The sequence below is a fragment of the Hyla sarda genome, chromosome 9 (genome assembly GCF_029499605.1).
Source record: "Hyla sarda isolate aHylSar1 chromosome 9, aHylSar1.hap1, whole genome shotgun sequence".
Lineage (NCBI taxonomy): Eukaryota > Metazoa > Chordata > Amphibia > Anura > Hylidae > Hyla > Hyla sarda.
The window spans coordinates 160,825,591-160,850,260 of record NC_079197.1 but is presented as its reverse complement, the minus strand read 5'-3'; the positions used below and the strand labels follow the sequence as shown (position 1 = coordinate 160,850,260).

The 24,670-nt window shown below is 42.0% G+C and overlaps 1 protein-coding gene across 1 annotated transcript; it reads right to left on the bottom strand.

Annotated features, from left to right (window-relative positions):
- Positions 1 to 263: 263 nt before the first annotated feature.
- On the bottom strand, positions 264 to 24,460 carry LOC130291963 (olfactory receptor 8I2-like). Its single transcript, XM_056541394.1, has 5 exons — positions 24,374 to 24,460; positions 20,429 to 21,344; positions 17,380 to 17,525; positions 412 to 534; positions 264 to 272 (listed from the first exon to the last, which is right to left on the bottom strand). Exons 1-5 carry the CDS (start codon positions 24,458 to 24,460, stop codon positions 264 to 266), a joined length of 1,281 nt encoding a protein of 426 aa, XP_056397369.1.
- Positions 24,461 to 24,670: the final 210 nt, after the last annotated feature.

Here is a 24,670-nt window from a genome sequence, read left to right as displayed (position 1 = left end):
CCCTGCAGCTGACACAGGAAACAAGCCTAGTTTGTGGAGTTTTGCTGACTCAGCAGGATTTCCAAAGGCTGTTTATGGGGGCAATGGGGGTCTGATTTTGAAACAAATTAGCTTGGATGCCTTGTGGAGTCATGGTGAGCTAATATATATATATATATATATATATATATATATATATATATACATATATATATATATATATATATATATATATATATCTTTATTTAAGTTGTTTTTTTACCTCTTTTGGCTGGATATCTCCTTTAAGCATTCTTTAATAAAGAAAAAGTTTGGTTCCAAATATCAGGTCCAATAGTCTATTGGACCTGATGAAGAGGAGGTCTATCCCCTCGCAACGCATAGTCCGTACACTTTTAATACAATAAAGCGCACTTCGTTTTATTTACTTACCTGTCCGCTTTGCTTATTTGCCGTGGAGACACATCTTCCTCCTGCATCCACTTCAAGAAGACGGGCGTGTAAGCACCACAATGAGGAATCTTTCGCCTGCTCCTTCAGGACACCTCCAGCCATCTAGGATATTTTAACAAATTTATACAGAAATCAAGCTACTTGAACAGATTATATATCAAACTTGGCATAACAAACAGCAAATTGTTCTAACAAGCTGTATATGACATGTTTTAGGTATATTGAATGGCTTCATGGATTTATAAGGAAAAAAACTGTTTACAATGGGGTTGTCAGGGTTTATAATAGTGTATATAGAACTAGGTACAAGTTGTGAGGTTAACGATAGAGGCTATCCTTACCTCCCAATGTGTACCTAGTTCTTCTATATACACTATTATAAACCCTGACAACCCCATTGTAAACAGTTTTTTTCCCCTTACAAATCCATGAAGCCATTCAATATACCTAAAACATGTCATATACAGCTTGTTAGAACAATTTGCTATCTGTTATGCCAAGTTTGATATATAATTTGTTCAAGTAGCTTGATTTCTGTATAAATTTGTTAAAATATCCTAGATGCCACATGATATAGCATCCGACTGCTTATTCATTTACAGAGGGAGCTGTAGGCACAGGCAATGATACCTGCACTGCAGCTCCTGTCTGATGTCCAGTCTTGGATAAGACATCGGTAGCGACCTGTGGTCTCCCATACAGCCATAACCACAACATCGCCTGCTCTGCCAGCCAACAGCTGGTGGAAGTTAGCACAAACAGACTTTCGCCTCACCACTGATACAGTGAAGTCTGATTATACCGGGGGTCAAAAAAACACACTTACAATTGTGTTATATATACATGTTTCTCTGGAATGCGCTGACTAGTTCCTTTATGTTAAAGTCATGCATACATTTATATGTTCATTTTTATCTTCTATTTAATACAGTTTTGTTTCTTATCAATTGTATTGTAAACTATTGGAATTTTCTAATAAGATCCACCATTTTCGCTGGCTTTTTATGTATAAATAATGTCACCCTATGCCAACCTATCATTGGACCTGATGAAGAAGGGGTGCCACCCCTTGAAACACGTAATCCGTAGTGCTGTTACTTTTATTACTGCTAAATGAAATCAGTATTTATTATTTTACTTGTATGTATTTTGGTTTTTTAAATAATTGCAACCAAACAGGAGAGCGCCTGCAGCATTTCTTTGTGCCTATTAGTGATGAGCGGCATAGGCCGTATTCGAATTTGCGATATTTCGCAAATATATGGACGAATATTTGTCATATATTCGCAAAATTCGCATATTCATTATATTTCCTTTTTTATGCGAATATGCGAAAATATATGTGCATATGTGAAAATATCTGCGCATATGTGCATATTCGCGAATATAGAGCCCTCCCTTCTTTATAGGGAAATTATGGGCTAGTGCATTAACTCTGTGATTTTTTGCCCACTGAAACCAATAGGCCCATTGTAGTATATAGGGATCTCATGGTATGTTAAACTGTAAGATAAGCAGGAGGGTCTCAGCAGTACAGTGTATGGGAGACCATGCGGTGGTTCGAGTCCCGGGGTGGGACGGAGTGTTACAGTGTTACAGTGTTGTGGTTAATCTTTCCTTTCCTGGAAAATCTACTGCGTTGCCCATAGAAACCAATCAGATCGCTTTTTTTCACATGGCCTCTGCTAATTAAAAGAAGCAATCTGATTGGTTGCTATGGGCAACAGCAGATTTTCTTGGAAAAGCTGCTGAGTTGCCCATAGCAACCAATCAGATCACTTCTTTAATTTTTCACAATGTGTCTGCAAAATCAAAGAAGTGATCTGATCGGTTGCTATGGGCAACTGGACTACTTTTCCTTTGCACAGGTTTTGATAAATCTCTCCTATGGGGGAGATTTATCAAAACCTGTCCAGAGGAAAAGTTTCTGAGTTGCCCATAGCAACCAATCAGATTGCTTCTTTCATTTTTGAAAAGGCCTCTGAAAAATGAAGGAAGCGATCTGATTGGTTGCTATGGGCAACTCAGAAACGTTTCCTCTGGACAAGTTTTGATGAATACCCAGCCTTACACATTACATCCAGTTTCAATTAACCCCAATACCCATAGTTGGTACCCCATTAACCTAGTTCCCACGGTTCTAACACTCAGTTAATTGCCAATTGACCTAGTTCCCATGGTTCAAAGGCTTTCTTAATTACCAATTGACCTCCATTTGTCAATCACGAGTAAAAAAAAGTCCATCCCACTAGGCATGCATCAAATCCTTATGTGAAAAAAACACTTTCTATTCTACAGGTTTAAATCATAGTCTGACAAAAACAATCGACAGGCTTATGCCTTTGAAAATGTATGGATTGGCTCTCAATCATAGCATTCTACTTTATCGTGTCAAAATGAAACAATTCCAACGTCATATAACCACTTAAAATGATTTGAATGATGATTAATTTATTATGCACCATATATGTAAATTAAGCAACAGTTAGAGGGGGGCGCTACAACGGCACGAAAAATATGAGAATGGACAGTCCAGTGCACAATAGACATTAACAGGTCCCGACAGGTCCCAATTATTTTGAATGGGGTCTGTTGGGTTTCCTTTTGGTGACCATTGTTATGTAAGAGTTGAGCGGGGGAAAAAATTATGGGCAGTATATTTTCCACAAATGTACCATCATCAGAATAGTTTTAGCAAACTGAGCACCAACACTGATGTGAATGAGGCCCAACTGGTTGACCCAGGGGCAGGGCTGGTGCAAGGATTTTTACCACCCTAGGCGAAAGCTAATTTTTCCGCCCCTTGACTCCACCCATTGTCTCCGCCCTTTGACATGCCCTACCTTACTACTGGGGTGACACACTGTAAGAAACATCCTCCTCGTGTAATCATCTTACTACTTGGATGACGCACTGTAACAAACCTCCTCCTCATGTAATCTCCTTATTACTGGAGTGATACACTGTAACAAACCTCCTCCTCATGTAATATCTTTACTAACGGGGTGACACAGTAACAAACCCCCTCCTCATGTAATCTCCTTATTAATGGGGTGACACACTGTGACAAACCCCCTCCCCATGTTATCACCTTATTACTAGAGTGACACACTGTAGCAACTCCCCTCCCCATGTAATTTCCTTATTACTGGGGTGACGCTGCGCTCCTCTTGCAGTCGCAAGAATGCTAATTATTACAGTATCGGGGGGGATGTTGTGGGTGTGCGCACGCTGTCAGGATTCTGGACAAACCTGACCTGGGTGATCGCACCTGTGTGCCTCAGAGAACTAAGAAGAGGAGGGGTAATGCGCTATTCTAACAGGCTAAAGAATGCAAATTTTTATAATATGGGGGTGCATCAGGGGAGTGGTGCTAGCTGTGAGGGGATAGTTCAAATGCTGGCTGGCTAAGATTCTTGGGGCGGCCAGAGCAGCGCCCCCCTCAAGAGGGCACTCTAGACAGCTGCCTACTTTATCTATAGGCAGAGCCGGCCCTGCCCAAGGGAAGGCGCCATTTAGAACTCTTGACCATCTATTGTTAACTTTGTCTTACTTTGGTTAAATAGTTTCTCCAAATCCATTTTACTTTATTCAGCCCTAAATTATGTATTATATGTTACTAAATTATGAAACTCAGATATATGAAAAAAAGGGAAACAGAAAAAAGCGCACTAATGTGCCATGATTCTGTGATGAAAATATATAAAGGTGAACAGAGTTAAATATGCTCACCTGAGGGTGTTGTGTTACAGACACAACACTGTAGTAGGCTTTAATCCCAGATCCCTGGGAAGCATGTAGTGGTGGAAGGGCTGCTGGCACCTGGTCGTCTCGGGAATTGGTCCTGGACGTCTGGTTAGTAGAGAAGAAAGGTGGGATCCAGGATCCGAAAATTCGCGGTGCTATGAAGCGCTTTTTCCAGTGTAGAAGTGTAGAATTATCCACAGACTCGGGTATTCCACAAAGCAAAGAGGTGTTTATTCATGCAGGTAAATACAAGGGATAACGCGTTTCGAGGGGCGGAGACCCCCTCTTCGTCAGATCCAATACTGATCAGGCATAGGTTCCCTTCTTATTTATACAAAAAAGCCTGCGAGATTACCTCAACGGATCGTATTACAAAATTGGCGTGTACAACATATAAAAAAAAACAATTGGATTTGTTACACATGTTAGAACTCAAGAATACAGATAAAAGATACCTGTTACAAACCTTACTACTTTTTATAGTAAGGTTTGTAACAGGTATCTTTTATCTGTATTCTTGAGTTCTAACATGTGTAACAAACCCAATAGTTTTTTTTTATATGTTGTACACGCCAATTTTGTAATACGATCCGTTGAGGTAATCAAACAGGCTTTTTTTTGTATAAATAGGAAGGGAACCTATCCCTGATCAGTATTGGATCTGATGAAGAGGGGGTCTTCGCCTCTCAAAACGTGTTATCCCTTGTATTTACCTGCATGAATAAACACCTCTTTGCCTTGTGGAATACCCGAGTCTGTGGATAATTCTACACTTCTACACTGGAAAGGAGCACTTCATAGCACCGCGATTTTTCGGATCCTGGATCCCACCTTTCTTCTCTATGTTACTTAATTAGCTATTACTGCCTCCTAAGGAATCCATAGCTATAAGTATTCTGCAGAATGTTGATTGTCTACCAGCTGCCAGAATGTACTATGAGGGAGATGCCTTGTAATGAATTCTAACTAGTTGTAAATTACGGTTTGGTGCACAAAACTATGCACCTAGTGTACATGCTGTACTTTCCAAGGAGAGAGCTATAGGCGAAAAAACAAGCTATATTGGTGAGATTATTTGGCCATTGTGTGGACAGTGACTTTAGAAAGGAGGCTTTTGGAACTGCACCAATTTCTCCAACCAGTGAGAGCATGTTACCACAGAATGAAGTGGTGGATGCATCCTCCTTTTAATCCCCTTTTAAGATGTGTTCACACAGGACGTTTAAGAAGCGATAACACCAAGAATTACTCAGCAACTTTACTGCAATTTTCCAAAATTGCTGTAAAAAAAAAAGTGCAATCTTTTTGGAAAAGACTTCAGAATTTTGGAAAATAGCGGAAGAATGTGGCACTGATTGGCATGTACACAACCTCAAATGGGTTATCCAGCAATTTACAACTTACCCCCTATTCTGTGGTAAAGTCTCAAATTAAACCTAAAGTGGCATAAAAAATAGTCAATTATGGATAAAGTTGAAATTTGAACCAGATGTCACAGACTCTCTTTGTTAACAGGTTTGTATTTTTTTTTAAATAAACATGCAGTTTTGTGAAACTTAGTCGGCGCCAAAAAATATGCCGGGGAAACCATGATCACTCTGTCCTCTAAGCAGGCCCTCTGACACACATTGAGCAAATACAAAGGCCCTCATTTACTATTCTAAACCCGACTTGTTTTGTCAGGTTTTTTTGGCGCATCTTTGTCTGCGACATGTCGCAGACATCGTGCGCCAGTCTGCGACACAATGCAACATTTTTTCCCGACGGACCCGATGTGGATTCTCCCAAACCCGAAAAAGGGGCGTAACCCGACATTTCTGAGCTTTCCCACGTATTTATAAAGGTTTCCAACCCGAATATGTTGAATTGTTGTGGATTTTTTCCCGACAACTCAGAGGAGTTGGAAACCAAAACCAACAAAACCCAGTGCGACAAACAGGATGCAACATAATAATAAATACCAGGGGAAAAAAGCAGTCGAGTAAGAAAGCAAGATAGACTTACAACCCGATTTTCTAAGTAAATGAGAGCCAATGTGCGCGGTTGGATATTCACATAATAATTGCAGTGAACACAGATTCGTGGTCTACATTGGACATTTGGGCTAAATTTATAGGCGCACATTAGTCAGTGTCCCCCATTTTGATCGCCTTTTTCTAAGCTGAACAAGTCCAAAACTTCCAGCCTCTTTTTGAAGGCGCTACCTCTCATCCAATTTCCCAGTCTTCTCTCCTTTTTCATCTGCTGCTTGGCATTGAGCACCACTGCTTAGGCTTGGTTTACAGTATTTGTAACCAGAATAGTCCTTTCTGTTACCCCCAATTCAGGGGTTAAATCCTGGGAAAAAAGTGTGGGAACTCACCCAAGATTTCCACTCAAGGACTGGCCCTGCAGGATTCATGCTAATGGGAACAGTGCTCCATTTCCATGCGTTCCTTCAGGACTTGAGCCCTGCCCCAGTTGTATTCCATTTAAAGGGGTACTCCAGTGAAAAACAATTTTTTTCCTTGCTCCAGAAAGTTAAACAGATTTGTAAATTACTTCTATAAAAAATAGAATAAAATCAGCTGCTGAAGTTGAGTTGTTCTTTTTTGTCTGACCACAGTGCTCTCTGTTGACACCTCTGTCTGTCTCAGGAACTGTCCAGAGTATGAGCAAATCACCATAGCAAACTTCTCCTGCTCTGTACAGATGTGACAGCAGAAAGCACTGTTGTAAGACAGAGAATGGCAACTCAACTTCAGCATCTGATAAGTACTGGAAGGATTAAGATTTTTTAATAGAAGTAATTTACAAATCTGTTACATTTTCTGGAGCCAGTTGATAGAAAAAAAAATTTTTCACCAGAATACCCCTTTAATATATATATATATATATATATATATATATATATATATATATATATATTTGTTTTAAGGTCTTCTCAAGTGCCGCATCTCTTCTTGCTAAACCTATGGTAGACAAATTTTTTTGCATGCGTTTGCGAAGTTGTTGGCTGGTTTGCCCGACATACACCTTCTGACAGGGGCAGATCAATGCATAAATCACATTGATCATTCTACAGGTAATACATCCTCTAATTGGAAATTGCTCTCAATAGAATTTTGTTGTCACTATATATTGGCAGACATTACAATCACCGCATGCAAAAGATCCTTTGTACTTCCCCTGCTGAGGTTCACAGTTGGTTTCTGGAAGTGGCTCCGTTTCATCGTATCCCGTAAATTTGGTGCTTCAGGGGTTTCTCAGGAATGACAGTGCAAATCTGACTGTCTGACAATAAAATGTTCCAATGTTGTTTAAAGATAGACTTCATACCGCTCCACTGATTATGGGAGGTCGTAATGATACGAGGTTTGTCATCTTGTGCCCTAGTTGTAGTTGTCTGTCAGCCTGGGCTGCCCGCTGGTATGCTCTCGATACCAATTTCTTTGGATAGCTTCGAAATCTTGGAGTAAGGTCCTGAGAATGTGTCTTGAATGATTCTGATGTGTTGCAATTTCTTTTGACCCTCAAGAATAGCCAAATTGGTATTCCACAGCAGGTTTGAAATGGGTGAAAAGAGGAGAAATGTAGTAAACTGTTGGTCGCTGTGTCTTTACAGTATAAATTGGTCACCAATTGATTCTCACATGTTTTGAGTTGTAAGTCAAGATGAATAAAACCATTACAATGACCATAATTAGGGATGAGTGAATCGAATCTGACAAATCCGAATTCGTTACGAATTTCAGGAGAAATTAGTTTTGCAATAAATGCGAATATCGCCGCGATTCAATTGCACAAATCGCTTTATTAAACTTCATTTAGTGCGGTCCAGGCTCCAGGGCATCTAAGATGGCGGCTACGTATGTGAGGACATGGGGCAAGGAACGCTGGGAAGGTGGCAAGGCGGGTAGGCGAGATGACCCTGAATGACAGACAGCAAGCAGCCTATCAGCAGCCAGCCACCCCTGTGATGTCACAGCCCTATATAATCGGTAGCCATCTTGCGGCCAGTCACATCAGCGTTCTATTGCAGAGAGAGAGAGGGCCAGAGAGCAGTGTGTGTTGCACAGAAAAGCATTTTTACAGCAGCGATTCACCTCAAGCCCAAATCCAGCCTAGAAGCACTGATAGGGAAGGAAGAGAGATTGAGAGAGAAAGTGCAATTTTGGGTGTAGTACACAGCGACTGTGTGATGCAGCACTGGTATGAACAACAACTGAAAAGCTGTAGCCAGCCAGTTAAGGTGAGCAGAGCACTAAAAGCCATAATCACCTGCTATTAGTGCAAACTGTGCGTACACAGGTGGTATACAATTTTCTTCCTGTTAAAGTCTTAAGGGCCTAGTTACTGTGAAAGGCCAGCCAAAAGTAGACACCTGCTGCTGTTGTAGACAAATACGGTTTTAAGTGTACTGGAGCGCATTGTACTCCCCTCATAAGTGCATACCACGTACGTACATCTAAGTGGTATACCATTTTGTTCCAGTTACAATTTTAAAGGCATAGTTACTGTCAAAGGCCAGCCAAAAGTACACACCTGCTGGTGTTGTAGACAAATACTGTTTTAAGTGTAGTGGAGTGCATTGTACTCCCCTCATAAGTGCATACCACATACGTAAATCTAAGTGGTGTATCATTTTGTTCCTGTTAAAGTCCTAAGGGCCTAGTTACTGTGAAAGGCCAGCCAAAAGTACACACCTGCTGGTGACAAATACTGTTTTAAGCATAGTGGAGTGCATTGTACTCCCCTCATATATGCACTAAGTATGTCAGGCAGAGAAGTGCCAGGAAGTGCACAGAGGAGTGGCAGAGGCCTTAATTCATCAGGCGCAGGCAGAGGTTGCAGCAGGCTAGGGGCAAGTGGCAGCAGGAGTTGCAGCGAGAGGCCTGAGCTCTCGGTATCAGCTAGCGGTCGTGTCTCCACCAGCAACCCATCTGCTGTCATCGATTTGTTAACGGTCATCTACTTTCTCACAAGTGACATCTGACACCCCCAGTCATCAGTTGGTGGGTTCATCAGACACAACCCTCAGTTGGCATGGCCCGGGAGCAGTCAGTGTCCTCCCATTGCCTCTGTCCCATGCTGTGGGTTCAACTCCACTATTTAGTGAGGACGATATACTAGAGGACAGTCAGCAGCTGCTGTCCAGCTAAGAAGTGAAGGACACATCCGCTATGTGGGCAAGTAGTGATGAGGAGAGTGGTGTGGGAGGTCGTGTTGGCAGCATTCAGGCTCCTGAAGACACTGTTGAGGAACCTGAGGAGGACATCAGTGACAGTGCAGACACAACTCGATGATAATGAAGCTGATCGCACATGGGAGCTGGGAGCAGAAGAGGCTTCATCATCATCAGGAGAAGAGGGTTTCAGGTTGCCCATGAGGCAGCAGCTGAGCCAACAAGGTGATAGGATGGTTGGCAGTCAGCATGGTCGCAGAAGTGGAAATTCTGGAGCAAACGTGCCTGGGGTAGACTACCTGTTTTGCAGCAGCCTACCTTCCCGGGAGTTAGTGGAACAGGGGTTCCTGGAGTTGGTGGCAGTAGCAGTCAATCAGTGCGGACTGTTGGTTGGAAAATCAGCTACTTGGCGGTGTGGCAATTTTTCATCAAGCATCCGGAGGATGTTAACCTGGCCACATGCAAGATGTGTCAGCAGAAGGTGAAGCATTGCCAGTGTCCCAATGTTGGCACCAAAGCCCTGCGGCAACATATGCAGCGTCACCATAAAGCGGCCTGGGAGAACCGTGGCTCTGATGTAGTGGTCCAGCCTGCTGCATCACCCAGTGATACGCCGCTCCCTATTTCAGTCAGCCAAGGCTCCATTACCTTAGCTGACGGGAGCTGTGTCATACCCATCTTATGTGGCACCAGATGCTGCACCTTTCAGAGAACTGATGCCGTGTGACGAGCCAAGGGGGAGAGTCCCAAGCCGTTATTTCTTTGCGAAAAAGGCAGTACCAGTCCTGCATAATTTTGTGGGACAGAAGGTGGGCCAGTCCTTGAGCCTGTCAGTGTGTACCAAAGTGCACGGCAGCGCCGACATGTGGAGCTGTAACTACGAGCAGGGACCATACATGTCCTTTACGGCGCACTGGTTGAATGTGGTTCCTGCATAGCCACAACAGCAACTTGGACAGGTCACGCCACTTCTGCCTCCATGCTCTCAGGCCGTTGGTCCTTTGACAGTGTGTGACTCCGCCTCCTCATCCTCCATCATGTCCTCAGCCTCTACTGCATGGACAAATCTCAGTGCCCCTCCAGCATACCATGTGTGAAGGGCACGGCAGTGTCACGCAACTCATGGCTAACTCCACTACAACTGGAAATGTGAACTATGGTGATTGACAACGGGAAGAAAATCTTTTCTGCACTGCGACAAAGAAACCGGAGCCATGCACCCTGCATGGTACACGTGTTCAATCTGGTTGTCAAGCAGTTCCAGAAGTGTTTCCCCCCCCCCCCATCTGCAAGACATCGTAACAATGGGAAGGAAACTTTGCATGCACTTCAGCCACTCGTACACCCCAAGGCACACCCTTCTTGAGCTGCATCGTCAGAACGGTATCCCCCAACATAGTCTGATTTGCAACATTTTCACACATTGGAATTCCACCCTCCATATGTTGGACGGACTATACAAACATAGACAAGCCATCACCAATTTTTTGATGATCCAAGCGGATAGGGGAACTTCCCTGTGTAACTTCAATGCTTCAATGTCAACCAGTGGCAGCTCATACGTGACACCTGCCGTTTGCTCAGGCCCTTTGAGGAAGCCACATTATTAGTCAGTCGCCAGGACTACGGGATGAACGATGTCATTTAACTGCGTTCCACGTGTTGGAAACGATGGCTGGTCAGGGCACTGGAGACGTGGCACCTACATCTCACAGCCACATGAACCCTGTGGGGGCTGAACTGGAGGAGGAGGAGGAGGAGGAGGGAGAGGGGCACAGTGGAGCACAGTTTAGGTTTAATGAAATGGGTGTTTTTTATAGTCATCTGACAGGAGAGGAGAAGCAGGAGCAGCCAGAGGAGCTAGAGGGTTATGAGGAAGGTGAGACAGAGGTCTCAGACACACTGTGGCAGTATGCAGTGGAGATGGAGGCAGGGAGTCCCTCCGAGTCACTTGCACAAATGGCACGATGCATGCTCAGTTGCTTGCATAGTGACCGCAGAATTGTCACCATTCGATACCAGGATGACTTCTGGTTCTCCACCTTATTGGACCCTCGCTACCGGCACAAAATGGGGGCCTTTTTTACACCCACTGAGAGGGAGGACAAACTGACCTTCTACAGAGAAATCCTACGTAGTGAGTTGGTAGTGATCTGTGCCATTGTCCATCCTCTTGCAGGTCTGACTCGGGGGCCCTCTGCGCTCACCTTCCACTGCCATGGCTGCTGGGGAGGGGTGGGGTGGCAGGAGCAGTACCAGCTCCATCATCAGCAGCCTGAGTCTACAGTAGCTGATGAGTACCTGTCTTCACCCACATAGTGAAACAACTCATCAGCAGCAGGTAGACTGAAGGAGAAGGACCTGAACCAGCAGGTGATGGCATACCTTGACATGACCATGCCAATACACCTTGAATATTCGCTGGACTTCTGGGCAGCCAAACTTGATTTGTGGCTGCAACTAGCAGAGTTTGCCCTGGAAAAGCTGTCCTGCCTGGCCAGTAGTGTGCCATCAGAGCGGGTGTTTAGTGCGGCGGGGGCCATACTAACCCCAAGGAGAACTTGTCTGTTCACGAAAAATGTGGAGGGACTGACCTTTGTGAAGATGAATCAGGGATGGATCAGCCAGGATTTCCACCCACCAATGCCTGATGCATCAGAGGAGATTGTGCATGGTGCCACAACAACACTTCACAAATATGGATAGTGCAAAACATATTGAAAGGGTACCTCTCATCAAATAAACTTTTGATATATTTTAGATTAATGAATGTTGAATAACTTTCCAATAGCATGTTAATGAAAAATATGCTTCTTTCTATTGTATTTTTCCCAATCAGTCCTGTCAGCAAGCATTTCTGACTCATGCTGGAGTCCTAAACACTCAGAGCTGCCAGCCTGCTTTGTTCACAGCCAAACAGGCTGTGAACAAAGCAGGCTGGCAGCTCTGAGTGTTCTCCTTTGTGAACAAAGCAGACTGGCAGCTCGTAGTGTTTAGGACTCCAGCATGAGTCTGAAATGCTTGCTGCCAGGACTGGTAGGGAGACCCCTAGTGGTCATTTCTTCAAAGTGGAAAATTAAATAGAAAGAAGCATATTTTTTAATAACATGCAATTGTAAAGTTATTCTGCATACATTAATCTATAATATATCAAAAGTTTTTTTGATGAGAGGTACCCTTTAAGGTGCTGCTCCTCAGTTACAGACATTCCTCCGCATCAGACCACAAGTAAATATTGAGGATATGCATTAGCTATAACTTATCTTTTCTTAGGATAAAATATATGGACCCCAATTTTTTTTCATATCTAAGAAAAGGAAAGGTGTGTAAAAACACCATGTGCCACCTACACTACCAAGTATTGATGTGATGCAAAGACCTCTAAAAGGTGGAAGGGAACAACGTATGGTCCATTGTTACAGGTGGGGGTAAACACTTCCCCTGTAAGGCCCTATTCCCATATTATTAATTCCCTGCTTGGCAAGTGTTACTCGCCCTAAAAAGGGCGGCCCTACACAGGAACCTCTCCCTACTGTACAAACACTACCATTTCAGGTGGAAATAGGTAGAGGATCCTGTGTGGGGCCACCTTTTTTAGGCGAGTAACACTTGCCAAGAAGGGAATTAATAGGGCGAGAGTAGGGCCTTACAGGGGAATTTTTTACCCCCACTTGCTACAATGGACAATACATTGTTCCCTTCCACCTTTTCGAGGAAAGTGTTACTCGTCTTAAAAAGGGCGGCCCCACACAGGAACCTCTCCCTATTTCCATCTAAAAACCCTGGTAAATGTCAGTGTTTCTAGGTGGATATAGGGAGTGATTCCTGTGTGGGGCCGCCCTTTTTAGGGCGAGTAACACTTGCCAAGAAGAGAATTAATAATGCGAGAGTAGGGCCTTACAGGGGATGTTTTTACCCCCACTGGTTACAATGAACCATACGTTGTTCCTTTCTACCTTTTAGAGGTCTTTGCATCACATCAATACTTGGTGATGTAGGTGGCACATGGTGTTTTTTATACACCTTTCCTTTTGTTTGATAAAAAAAAAAAAAAATTTGGGGCCATATATTTTATCCTAAGAATATTATTAAAAGTTTAATGCCAACTCCAGGCTGTCTCATTCTGCGACCATATGTTCTGCTCATGCTGATGCCACCTCCAGGCTTTCTCATTCTGCCACCATATGTTCTGCTCATGCTGATGCCACCTCCAGGCTTTCACATTCTGCCACCATATGTTCTCCTCATGCTTATGAGTAAATCAGCAATTGGTCCTTCTACAGAAATATTAGAATAAAACTTAAAGGGGTATTCCGGGCAAAAACATCTTATTCCTATCGAAAGGACCGCTGGGACCCCCTGCGATTTCCCTGCAGCAGCCCGCATTCTATGCGTAGCTGCGTCTGAAGTTTCGGAAACCTCCGGGCTTCCGAGATGGGGACGTGACGTCACGCCATGCCCCCTCCATTCATGTCTATGGGAGGGGGTGTTGTGGCCGTTACGCCCCCTCCCATAGAAATGAATGGAGGGGGCATGGCATGACATCACGTCCCCGTCTCAGAAACCCAGCAGTTTCCGAAACTTCACACGCAGCTACGCATAGAATGCGGGCTGCTGCAGGGACATCGCGGGGGTCCCAGCGGCGGGCCCCCCGCGATCAGACATCTCAACCCCTATCCTTTCGATAGGGGATAAGATGTTTTTGCCCGGAATACCCCTTTAATCCACATAATGTAATCTGCATACTAGTGTTGAGTGGCATAGGCCATATTCGAATTCGCGATATTTTGCGAATATATGGACGAATATTCGTCATATGTAAGCTAAATTCGCATATTCGTAATTTTCGCATATGCGCAAATTAGCATATGCGAAAATTTACATAAGCGAAAATTTGCATATGCTAATTTTCGCATATGCGAAAATTCGTACGCCGGTCTCACACAGTAGTATTAGAGCCTTCTTTACACCACACAAGCTGGAAGCAGAGAGGGATGATCACTGTGATGTGTACTGTGAAAAAAAAATAATGAATATTCGTAATTTCGAATATATAGTGCTATATTTGCGAATAAAATTTGCATTGCGAATATTCGCGAGCAACACTACTGCATACAGATAAGAGAATTTAGTTTTAGGTTAACCAAAGCTGTCCACATTGTATAGACGCCAATAATATTGTAAAAGACAAGAACATTTCAGAGCTTCGTCTTTTAATGTTGTGTTTGCCTCAAGGGGGCAATCAGATGGGCTACATGCATAGATTAGGTCTACTATGGTTGTTGCAGCCATTATTAGGTGTCAGCAAATACTTTAACAAGGGGAAACACATCCTGTATCAGCTGCTATGGCCACAAATAAAAGGGGGGATGCTTATCTCCTTAAAGGGGTACAGGAAGTTGTGTAGTTATTTTCTGTCTGACCACAGTGCTCTCTGTGACACCTCTGTCCATGTCAGGAACTGCCAAAGTGTAGGAGCAAATCCCTATAGCAAACCTCTCCTGTTCTGGACAGTTCCTGATATGGACAGAGGTGTCAGCAGAGAGCACTGTGGTCAGACTGAAAAGAACTACACAACTTCCTCTGGAGCATATAGCATCTGATAAGTACTGGAAAGATTAAGATTTTTTACATAGAAGTAATTTACAAATCTGTTTAACTCTCTGGCACCAGTTGGTATTTAAAAATGTTTTTTCCACCGGAGGACCCCTTTAAAGGTGAGGATAGTGATGGTGTAAGCAAGCAGCTGATAAAATTGTGGACTTTGGTAACACATTGCTTTCTGGCATTACAGGATTTAGATTTTCTGCTGCATAGACCAGGTAAATGTCATGAAAATGCCAATGCCATGTCAAGAGTCCACTGTTTGGCCGGGATAGGTGCAAAGCCCATCATCTTTGGGCAGAAAGTTAGGGATAAGTAAGCAAGCAGCTGGTAAAATAGTGAATGGGAGGTGTGTATCACTGAGGCTACTTGCCTTAGTGACATAAGACTGGAGTCTGGGTCCTGGTTTTAAAGTCCTAAAGGTTCTGGACATAAAGTCACTCCCATACTTCAGTTCTGTAGTGTTGTTGTAGTCCTGAACCTGATCTTACAGGTGTGTGAGCACTGCCAGAGAGTGGCTGGTCTTAGGTAAATCAGTTTACATTTTATATTCCTACACTGCATCAAAAAGGCGTTTGCACTAAAGTTGCCAAGATTTGATGAGAAGCACCAGAACCTGGTGTGAAGGACATTAACATTTCTGTTTTCTTTACGCTGCAAGTGGAACCCATTGCTGTATGTAAATTATTGCAACAAATCCCGGACTACTGGACTGTGAGACCTGCTAGTTTGGGCCTGTTTGTGTGCTGGCAAAACAGTTTGAAGGGTCCCCTTACACAGTGGCTATAGAAGACAAGAGTGAGAAATTAATGCAGATCACTGTGAGGCCACGGAAAGGAGGGTACAGAAAGAGAGCTGTGGCTCCAGAGACAAATCCTGACCTTATATACTGCTGCTTGGGCTGTGGAGAGAAGCGTCACTTATAGGGGTACTCTCGTGTTCAGAATATCTGGTTCAGAAGGCTTGGAGCAGCAGCCACGACATCACAACCACACCCCCTCACGACATCACGTCACACCCATTCCATTCATGTCTATGGGAGGGGGCGTGACTTATAGACATCAATGGACGGGGCGTGACGTCAGGTCCCGAGGGGGCCTGGCTGTGATGTCGTGGCTGCTGCTCCAAGCCTTCTGGACCGCATGTTCAGAAGACTGGGGCACGGAAGTACCCCTTTAATTTCCATTGCTAAATACCTCATTTAGCAATGGAAATTAAAGGGGTACCTCCGTGCATTTTAGGAGGTTAACTGCAAAGACACCACTCCCATTTAATCTCTCTTAGAGGTGGCTATGCTATTTGTCATTTACGTTGATGGACAAGTAAATCTGAAACAAGACAGCAGAGCTTCTCATGGGGCAATATCTCGTGATGGGAGCGGTAAACGTTTATGAAACAACAGCAAAACTGCTCACCTTGCGGGGTTGTGTGCCAGACACAGCCACCTATTATAGCCTTAGTGATGTCACGGTGCAGCCGCCCGGGTTTTCAGCATGATCGTGTCCTGCCGAATGGGGGTATGTCACAAGGTTTAAAAAAGGCCGGGATTCCTCGGCGCAATCCGTGCGAATAAACTTGCCTGAAGCAAAGTACTTAAAATCAAAGAGTCATTTATTCCAATGCCAGGATAAAACAGACGCATTTCGGAGCTTGAACAACACCTTTCTCAATGTTAAAAAGCCACGCAAGCCATTTTTTACATTGAGAAAGGAGCCGTTCAAGCTCCGAAACGCGTCTGTTTTATCCTGGCATTGGAATTAATGACTCTTTGATTTTAAGTACCTTGCTTCATGCAAGTTTATTTGCACAGATTGCGCCGAGGAATCCCGGCCTTTTTTAAATCTTGTGTCATTTACGTTGATGGAGGCTCTTAGACAAAACATTGGTTGGGGATTTTCTGGTTTCTTTAGTAGAAAGATAATGGTGGTAATTTTCTATTTCATACACAAAGGGATTATGTTTCCCTAATATGTTAGTTTCAATAACAAAGCAAAAGTGGTGGTGTAGGTAGCACCAAGTCGTTAAAGGTGCTCAAACACTTTCGTTTGCTGCCGCCCAAAAGTTCATTCAGCTGACAGATATCTCTCCTGATTTCCCCATACACATAAATGTCCAGCACTTTAGAACCTTCATGTGTCCTCTATGTAGAGAGGAGAGGTAAGCCACTGCCAGACAGCTCTAATGGCAGCTTATCTCTTCCAGGACAATACCGTCTGGCTGTTGAAATAAAAAAAAACTGAACATGCCAAAGTCAGCAGGTTTGGCCAACTTTTGTTTAAAGTGTATGAACACCTTAACTGAGAGAGGCCAAACCAAGGATAAAGTCTCAGTGCTACCTGGTGGTCTCGGCTAGTAATTAAAACAAATAAACTAATATCTTGGCAGCATTTTATTGTAACCAATAAACATTTGTAACTGATAACTTTCAGTACGTGAGTGTTTTTGGAGGATGACCCCAGGCCCCTAAGTGGTAGAACAAGGGCAATTGTTTCTGTCCTCACTTTAATCTGGATCTGGTCATTCTCATGTCCTGATTCTTTTAGGACCATCCCAATGTTATGCAGGGCTTTAAGATAACCTAAAGTCAATAGGCAGCATTCATTCAAAAGGGCATTGACAATTGATAATTCCTAGCTATTATGTGTGCTTCAACCAGAAAGGCATTAGTAAATACTAGGAAACCTTATGTAGATGTGGGATGTGGGGATTCCTTTGAAGGACAACTTGTTATAATTAAAGGGGTACTCCGGTGGAAAACATGTCAGGAACTGTCTAAAGCCGGAGCAAATCACCATAGAAAACCTCTTCTGTTTCGGACAGTTCCTACATGGACAGAGGTGTCAGCAGAGAGCACTTTGGTCAGACAGAAAAGAAATTAAAAAATAAAAGAACTTCCTCTGTAGTATAAAGCAGCTGATAAGTACTGGAAGGATTAAGAGTTTTAAATAGGAGTAATTTACAAATCTGTATAACTTTCTGGTACCAGTTGAGTTAATAAAAATTGTTTTCATCAGAGTACCCCTTTAAGTTTACTTGAAGATCCCCTGCAGGTAATAAGTTGTTTAATATCGTCTTTATTTTCATATTCTCATATGTAAAGCTTCAGTATGTAATTTATATACCGTATATATATATTCACTTTTGAAGTTACTTACAGTATGTGTTGTCCAAGGAGCTGAAGACAAGACCACAGACTGTCAGACGGCACCGAATCAATTATGTGACTTCTGGTACTGGGATTTTAATCCAATTAGTGCATACAATACATAAAGGTAAAAAAATATATATATATATATATATATATATATATATATATATATATATATATATATATACAGTGTATATACTAGTTAATACAAGGTAATGAGGACCCCTGGGTGCTAAACAGGACAGATGGAACACATGAACTCATTAGAAAATATTTATTGCGTGTAGAGCTTTTATGTCTAGAAAAGAATCAGGTGGAAGATTTTTTTTCTTTCTTTTTTCTTTTTAAATCAGATACATTTTATTGAATGTTTTAACTGAGCAGCCAACGTTGCCCGGTCTTCCTAATAAACCTTGGAGATAAGTGGTGTAGTGATGATACCTTTAATGGCTAACTGAGAAGATATGGATTGTAAGCTTTCAAGACCTTTTTAGTTCCCTTCATCAGGCATGTTACAGGTAAGATTCCTGATGAAGGGACCTAAGGGGTCTTGAAAGTTTACAATCCATATCTTCTCAGTTGGCCAATAAAGGTATCATCACTACTCCACTAATCTTCTATATTTCTAAGGCTAACACAGTACCAACTCTCATCTACCTAAACCTTGTGGGAGAAATAGAGCAGCACAGATACATTGTATAAGTAACACATTTTTTTTTTTTTATTACAAATTGCCCTGGACTTTTGGGTTTGGGGGCAGCCAACACAAATATTTATCCTAAGCACAAATGTCCCCAATTATAGATACAAATTATCTGATAGGAAATCATGCAACCCATGTACCACAGTATCTTCCAAATGTTAAAAATACTACCTACATCTGAGTAGCCTTTAGTTAGAGATGGGAAGAAAAAATTTCTTATGGAAAGAGAGATGACTTTCTCCAATTTTTTGTCAATCCTTAAGGCTTTAAAAACTCTCTAATAATTTGCACAATATTCTGTTGCATGGATAACAAAATATATCGTCAGCATATTGGGAAATAAGCTCTTGCTCTCCATCCCTCGGCACTCTAATATTGTCCACATGAGAAGCCATTATTAGACAGGCCACGTGAAGAGAAGGGGAGAAAAGGAGTATCCTTCTATGGAGCTGGATTGTTCCCTATGGATAGAGTTGAGCTAGGCAAAACTGGCAAACCTGGTTTCCTCCCCACCATTAGGAATAGTGACAAAGATAATTTTGGTCTAACCTGGTAACATGGCTTTGGCACCATGTCAGAATAGGAGGAAGGAGATTCACATGACCTCAAGGTAGCCAAGAATACCTTGCAAGCAGGAGGAAGGATCACATGACCTTTTAGTTAACCAATTGCCTTGCAAGAAGAAGAAAGGGTCACCTAACCTCAGGGAAGCCAAACATGCCTTGTAAACAGCTTCAAGCTAATCAGTAGGCAGTAGAGGGGTGTTAGATACATCAGAAAAGTCAATGCATGCAGCTGCCATTTTAGGTAGAGGCGCAGTGAGGGACAGAATATAGCGTACTTCTATTTTAGTCTTAAGATAAAGTTTCATAAATTTCTCTAGGCCTAATTGGTGACAATTTGTATGCTGATATGTTCAAGGAGTTCTGTTGGGACAGTCACCTTTTGGAGTATGTTGCAGAAGTGGTGGAGGGGGAAGCAGTGGCCAAAATGCATAGCTGTAGTAGTGGGACTGGTGGACCGTCTTGGACTGGAAGTCAGAAGCAGGTGATGAGAAGGTGACGTTGTCAGAGCAGGAGGGAAGTGGTGGCATGTGCAGTAATAAATCACCAAGCCAAGGTAACTTGATACCTAGGGTACAGCAATTCCTAGCTGTAGTGTGCAGATCTGTAATATCTGTGATGTGAAAGCCACATGTCTTATTCTAGTCTGCTATTTTTAAGGTCAGAGCTACAAGAAGCTGGTGCAGGACTCCTGTGAAGGGATCGCAAGCACTCAGCTTTCAGTATGCTAGCCAGGCTCCTGCTGTAACTACCAGAAGAAGAGATATCGCCGCTACTGGTAAATTAACCCTTCACATGTCATGGTCAGATAATATCTTCTGCATGTGAGAAGTCTTCATGCGCCATTTGCCCTATGGGCTTCCCGGTGACATGTTCACTGAGGGAGACTGGTTTACAATGCAGTCAGAGATCTCGTGAAAGCCCCCAGGACTGCCTGGGGTATCTAAGTACCTGGCAGTGCTGTACAGAATATTACCTGAAATCATATACAGACTAGTAAAAACACCCTATGCATTTTATAACATCACTATGCTATCAAGATAAAATAAGTTATAGTAACACGTTACACCAAAACGTCCTTTTTTTCCTTAGAGCTATTTTTATGTCTTTATTTTTAAAGCTGTAGATCAGTGGATTCAGCAGAGGGAGCACAACAGTGTTGATCAAAGTAGTAAGTTTTTCGATGTCTAAATTGCTTGGTATCAAATATTGAATAATATGAATTGTGTAGAGAAGGATGACAACAGTGAGGTGTGAGGAGCACGTGTAGAAGGCCTTATATCTGCCTGTGGTGGTTTGGATCTTCAGTATTGCAGCTATTATAATAATATAGGGCACAAATGTAAGAAGAAACGGCGAAACAAGGAAAAGAAGTGATCCTTCAATGAAGGTTAACATATCCAATAGAGAGGTGTCACTGCAGGTCATCTTCTTCAAAAGGACAATGTCACAGAAGAAGTGGTTGACTTCTATGGAGGTATAACATGAAAAACTTCCAAGAATCCAAGCAAAAGGACTTATAAAAAGAAATCCCAAGGCCCAACAGAGAGAAGCCAACACTACACATGTTGTTTGGTTCATAATCATTTGATACCTCAAAGGGATACAGATGGCCACATAGCGATCATAGCTCATGGCCGCCAGTATATACAACTGATGGATTGTGAAGGATCCAGACATAAAAGATTGTACCATGCACCCATAGAATGAAACCGTTCTATCCCCAGTCATGAAACCGGTGAAGATCTTATGTAATGTGGAGGTGGTAAAAGAGATGTCAACAATAGACAGGTTGGCCAAGAAGAAGTACATGGGAGTGTGGAGATGACGTTCCAAGCAGATTAGGATGAGAATCGTCATGTTTCCACCAATAATAATCAGATAGACAAATAGGACTGCAACGAATGCCAAAATCTGTAAATCTGGGATATCTGAGAATCCTTTCAGGACAAAATATTCAATGGTAGTCGTATTCATGTATATCTGTAGGACCAAATTTCTAAAATCCAGAAATTATGTTTTATGAGTAGATCAGCCATAGGTTGCTTCTTAAAAAAAAATTATAAAAATAAATAAATAAATATATATATATATATATATATATATATATATATATATATATTAGGTACTAATAATATTGCATATATGGCACATGGTAAGGATCTTGTTATAGGTTTTGTAAGAAAATTTGATGGTAGCATTGCATATGTAATTTACAGAACTAAAAATGGATGGAGGTCCATAGACCAATTTTTGGTTGGGGCCTCTTCAATTTTTCATGCCATGTCTAGGGGGTTATGGTATCACTAGTATGTTATACTCAAAGGTGTATATGTAGCACCCTGTCCATTACTGACAGTCAAACTAAGGATTGATTCTTACTACTTAAATGTCTTTGCCAGCAGTTTGATGAATGTGTTTTGCCAGCATTATATTATACACTAATAAACAATTTTAGCAGATAACATTTATCACTTTAGTGATTTTTAAGGGTTGTGGATGCCTCACTGGCCCTAAAGTCATGGGTCTATGATAATTCTTCTATTGGCCCTTACAATAATATGGTTCTGAAAATGTATCATGTCCTGATCCAAAATAAGAAGCTATGCTTCTTTTAGTACCACGGCAATGTTACACAGAGTTCAAGATTCTCTAAACAGGCATAATTGATTTAAAAGGACATTACTAACATTTTGTTCAAAGTGTCTCAAACCACTGGAAAACCTAGTAAATGTAAAGGAATGGATGATCTTTAAAGGGCATCTTTAGATACTTATGTTTAAGCTAATATGGGCATCAGCTTTACACTTCCATAGCAGAAGGTCCACAATGACTAGATTCAGGTAGAACCACTGTGCAGATGAATGTAGATATTGTCTTTTAAAAAATAAAAGTAAATAAATATGACTCTATATATATATATATATATATATATATATACATATATATATATATATATATATATATATATATATATATGTTTTATATCTATTGTCAATTACTTTGTTTTAATATTCTCATATATAAAGCATTAATGCACAATAGATACATCAGTTAAAGGGGTATTTCAGTCCAAAACTTTTTTTAATCTATCAACTGGCTTCGGAAAGTTAACCAGATTTGTAAATTAATTCTATTAAAAAATCTTAATCCTTCCAATAGTTATTAGCTTTGCATGATGGGACAATATCCCCATAGAAACTGCACAGCTCCCGGGACGTGACATCATCATTGAGCAGTTAGACATAAAACTTCAGAAGCTAATAACTATTGGAAGGATTAAGATTTTTTAATAGAATTAATTTACAAATCTGGTTAACTTTCCGGAGCCAGTTGATAGATTAAAAAAAAGTTTTGGACTGGAATACCCCTTTAACTATTCAGAGAGGTGTTACTTACAGTGTGAGTGGTCAAAGAGACTCAAAGAAAGCCCAGAGTTTCCAGATGGTAGATGCACCCAATGGATTATGTGACTCCTCCAGTTACTGTAGTTTCAATCAAGTTAGTGCACACAATATGCACACATATATATACTCTGTATATACTAGGTACTAAGGTTAATGAGGTCCCCTGGCTGCAGAATGGGGCAGATGGAATATATTTACTCATTAGTAGATGTTTATTGTTTACAGAGAAGTGATGACAACTTACACATGACTGACAATGATGATTAAGATCTTATTACGTATTTATTATTGAGTTATGGAACAAGATAGAAGATGGGATATAAATATTCAGTATTTAATTTACTTATCAGCTCAGGAATAGTAGTTTATTCAGTAAAGAGTTAGGGGACGGCCTTTGATCACCCAATATGCCATACCTAGTTAGGGGGTGCTCCAACACAATATGTATTCAAACCCAGGAAATGCATGTATAGAAATGCAGCTAGTGGTAACCTGCAGATATTCCCTATAAAAATGTATTAAAGCGCAACTGTCATGAGTTTTTAACCCCCCCAGACTACTAAAATGTTGTTACAGATGTCCATAACGTGAGTGTAACCATACCTTTATCGCTTTTCCTCCTTCTTTTATAACGTATAAAATACATTTATCCAGCAGTCAGGCACAGTCGGATAGGTGTGGCTTGGGGTTCGCAAAGCCCCGCCGCCACACCTATCCTCTCCTTTCAACGATGGGACCTCTGTGCAGTAAGATGCAGCGCATGCGCCCCTCCATTCCTCTTGTACTGCACCTGTGCAGTGAGCATATAGGCAGCAGGGGCGAGCGGAAGCTCTGTCAATATAGGGCGTTGCCGTGCGCACTTCAGGAGGGGCACATGCGCTGTGGATGCGCTGTGTCTTACTACACAGTGATCCCAGGCTGAAAGGAGAGGATAGGTGTGGTGGCGGGGCTTTGCGAACCCCAAGCCACGCCTATCCGACTGTGCCAGACCGCTGGATAAATGTATTATATAAGTTATAAAAGAAGGAGGGAAAGCGATAAAGATATGGTTACACTCATGTTATGGACATCTGTAACAACACAGTAGTAGTCTGGGGGGCTAAAAAAAAATCATGACAGTTGCGCTTTAATGGATGAAGATCATGATGGTCAAGAATTGAAGCAAAGATGATGAACAGGAATAACTTCAAAAACCGACCCTAGCTATCCCTAATCTTTTACTCTTTCTATCCCTAAACATGAACCTACATCCAAACACGAAGGGGGAGATTTATCAAGAAATTTCTATGTTAGATCAAATTTCCACCATTTTTTTTGTCTATTCTTTGACTAGCGTGCGCCTTATTCATCAATAATGTGCAGGCAGGCCTGGTCCTCACCCTGTGCTTCTGTGACACCTGCTCATTGGCTGAGCTGGTGATTTGCTAAGCAGGCTGTCACTAAAGATCATCTCCGAAGGTGATGGCCAGAACGTCTGTTGTTTATTTAATCATCACTGTGTAACAACCCAAAGGGTTAATCTTCAATGAGGTCTTTTGTTACTTTGGTTACTGTGGAAAAGCACTGTTCTCTGGCTGGTCAGCTGACCCTGATGAGAGCACCTACCTTATTTAAGCTGGCAGTCTGCTTCCATACCTCACCTGCGAAAGAGCTCATACTCTTAGCTAGCATTGTATCTTGTATTTCTGGCATGTTTGACCCATTAACTCCGCTCTCTGACTCCTCTCCTGTCTCTTCGATTTGGCTTTTCTGTTATCTCTTGGTACTGACTTGGCTTGTAGACTGTGACTTATTATGTGTGTATGTTTAGTTTATACAGTATTTCCGTCTGTATTGTAAGTTTATTTTGTTGACATTTTACTCCCTGCAGGGACTGTCACCATGGTTGTCGACCTGTCACCT